Source organism: Sphaeroforma arctica (assembly GCF_001186125.1).
Source record: "Sphaeroforma arctica JP610 unplaced genomic scaffold supercont1.699, whole genome shotgun sequence".
Lineage (NCBI taxonomy): Eukaryota > Ichthyosporea > Ichthyophonida > Sphaeroforma > Sphaeroforma arctica.
Window position 1 is genome coordinate 31,143 of NW_014039859.1, and position 2,797 is coordinate 33,939.

A 2,797-nucleotide genomic window follows, 5' to 3' on the forward strand; every position below is an offset into this window, starting at 1 on the left:
GAGTTTAATATAGTTTGAAACCTAGTAATTTCCATCGAAGTTTACAACTTCCTCTTGTCACGAGATAAACGGAACGAGTTTCCTCAGGTGACTACAAACCCGGATGGATATGAAATTCCCTATTTGCCACAATTTTCTATGTGGCTAAACTTTCTGATCTGCTTACCAACAGAGCAGAAAATTCTTCGAGCTTACTTACTAATGAAGAACAACCATTGGCTATTACCTTACCAAGTAATAAACGTAAGGTGCCTACATCGGAAATGGTTACTGGACCAAATACTAAACGACATAGAATACAACATGAGTATTGAACTCGTACATATAGGCACATACTTACTCGATAAGCCTTGACCGAAATCGGTTTACTTTGGTTTTCGCTTTACGAACTAGATCGTACCAAATTTTATAATCTCTGAACTACTACTTACAGGTTTTGGTCTTCCCGTCAACCTCCAAAATCCAATAAGTCTTTTTCTTTTTTTAACTTTTCTTCAGATGAAACTTTATTTATATTAGCAAATGTATTAACTTTACTTACGTTTTTATGTCTATCTACAAATTAGACATGTGGTCATGAACACTTAGTACTTCTAATGAAAATTATTCAATAAAGAACAGCTAGAGGTACGTCCTGTGTGATCGAGGATATTAAGGCTCTTACCAAGAGGCAGTCCCGATCATTCTTACACAAGTTACCACTGCTCAATCCTAAATGACTTAAATTGTATCTTAGTTTATATAACATAGTTTAAAACATAGAAATATCCATCAAAGTTTGCATACGTGAATAGCTTAAGCTAGTCGTCGGCAGCCTAAAATACATGTGTTTGGGCCCAGTGCAAGTACTAATTACCTTAAGGAGTTTTTGCACACATTTGAATGGTTCCAGGCTATTACTGAGCGGTTCGAGCAATATATACAAACAAAGTCGGGGGAAACGTGTTTCAAGTATTCGTCGCAGTTCTTGACCACTTTGCAGAAATATCGCCCAGAAACTTGGAAGGATTTGGACCCAGAGGATGTTAAGGAGGACTTCATAAAGAAATATCCAAAGTCGCATCCGTCGGTTCGTTAATGATAAAAAAAAAATGGACGCCAGAAGCGCTTAGCACCGGCACATCTTTAGGCTGGTGGGCATGTAGAAGGTTCGGGACTTCTAATGAAATTTCGAGACTCTTCGGTACATACCCTATATCTCGGCGGGTCCCGAATGATGAGTCATGATTCCGGAAATTCATTTTGTATTTTTACTTCAGGGCCCAAGCCAGGGTTAGTCGTATATAACCAGGCCCTGAAATTTTTTGAGTGTCATTCTGCATGGGTCATACTTAAATTGTCTATGTATATTCAAGAACAGAGCAAAGTGTCTACGGATATATGTACATAGACGATGACGCCATGAGAAAGTTCAAGAACATCGTAGCAGAGGGTTTTCTAGGCGCGTGCCTTTCCCTCTCACTACGAGTGTTATAGTTATAGTCAATAGCCTAGGATGTTAGTAGTACAAATTCTACGAGTGTTATAGTTATAGTTACTAGCCTAGGATTTTAGTAGTACAAGTTCGTTCGAGAATAGATAGAAATAGGTTCCGGCGGACTATAAAAGCAGTCCACGTCCAGCGTTAGAGTCCAGGCTTTCACTAAGAATATAAGGAACACAAGGACGAAGAAGACTAAGACTGCTTGTATCGTGCGCCAAAACTGTAATAATCATTTTTGGGCCGATTTTGGATTTGGAGAATAAGGACCGAACTTTTGGGAAATTCGAGGGACCATAAAAAAAAAGGCATAAGGTACATATGTACAAAATATGAACATCATAGCCTTCTCGATAGACAGCAGGGATACGAGCCTTTTTTATTTATAATAGATATGTATGTAAATTAGCCTTCTCGATAGACAGCAGGGATACGAGCCTTTTTTATTTATAATAGATATGTATGTAAATACCAAATATTGTTCTATCTTCAGGAGTCTATGTCACTCTTTGTACATAAATATGTTTGTCTAATTTTCAGAAGGTTATGGTATGATATATTGTTAACAACTGTGTAAAACAGATATGTACGTACATACGACGTACTTTTGAAGACAAAATGCCGGTAAATTCTGGAGAACCAATCAATTTAACTAAAAAGTAAATGTTGTGTTTATTTATTGTTTCTACTTTTGTTACTATTTACGAAAGGCAGAGAGGCTCCGGGCTCCGAGTATCTATTTTTTTATTAAATAAATAAATAAATAATAGTATTCAATATTCACCCCGTATTCTTAGAGAGATACGCACGTAAATATGCTGTAACCAAGGCCTCTGCCATTGGGACAGCGAGTCTTCAGACTCACCCGTGTGATATAAGATATAAAGCTGGCTCACTAGTTGTTAGATAATATACCACCAAAAACAACGCGTGATATAGCTTTATAAGCAGTAGAGTGCTATTCCTAGGCGGCTTCATACCATGTCTCTGTTTAGGTCGGTTCAACACACAATTCACCAAGAGTAAAATTAAGAGCGTGATTACCGCAGTACAAACGACCTATGACAATTAGATCCAGTTTACCAGGCGCGTACGAGAGCCAAACCAACTATATTGATGTAGATAAGAATCCCAAGATGTCCTTGGCTCCGAAGACACCCAAGGGTGTGAAAAATTCAGTTTCAAGACAATCATCCAGTTCGAGACCATCGACTCCTCTCAGCAGAAGAGGTGTGTACATTCGTATAAAATTTGAAGTGTAGCTCTAAGTTATTATGCAATTCAACAGATGGCATGATTGTCATCTCCTGGCTTTAA

General features: G+C 37.9%; 1 protein-coding gene across 1 annotated transcript in view; it reads left to right on the top strand.

The window, feature by feature from the left end:
• Nucleotides 1-2,541: 2,541 nt before the first annotated feature.
• The window catches only part of SARC_08114 (hypothetical protein), a gene marked incomplete at both ends in the record, with an annotated part of 3,995 nt that continues 3,739 nt past the window's right edge, over nt 2,542-2,797 (top strand). Inside the window, one exon of the mRNA XM_014297920.1 lies at nt 2,542-2,710. Within this exon, the coding sequence (XP_014153395.1) occupies nt 2,542-2,710 (169 nt within the window). The remainder of the gene's footprint in view (nt 2,711-2,797) is intronic.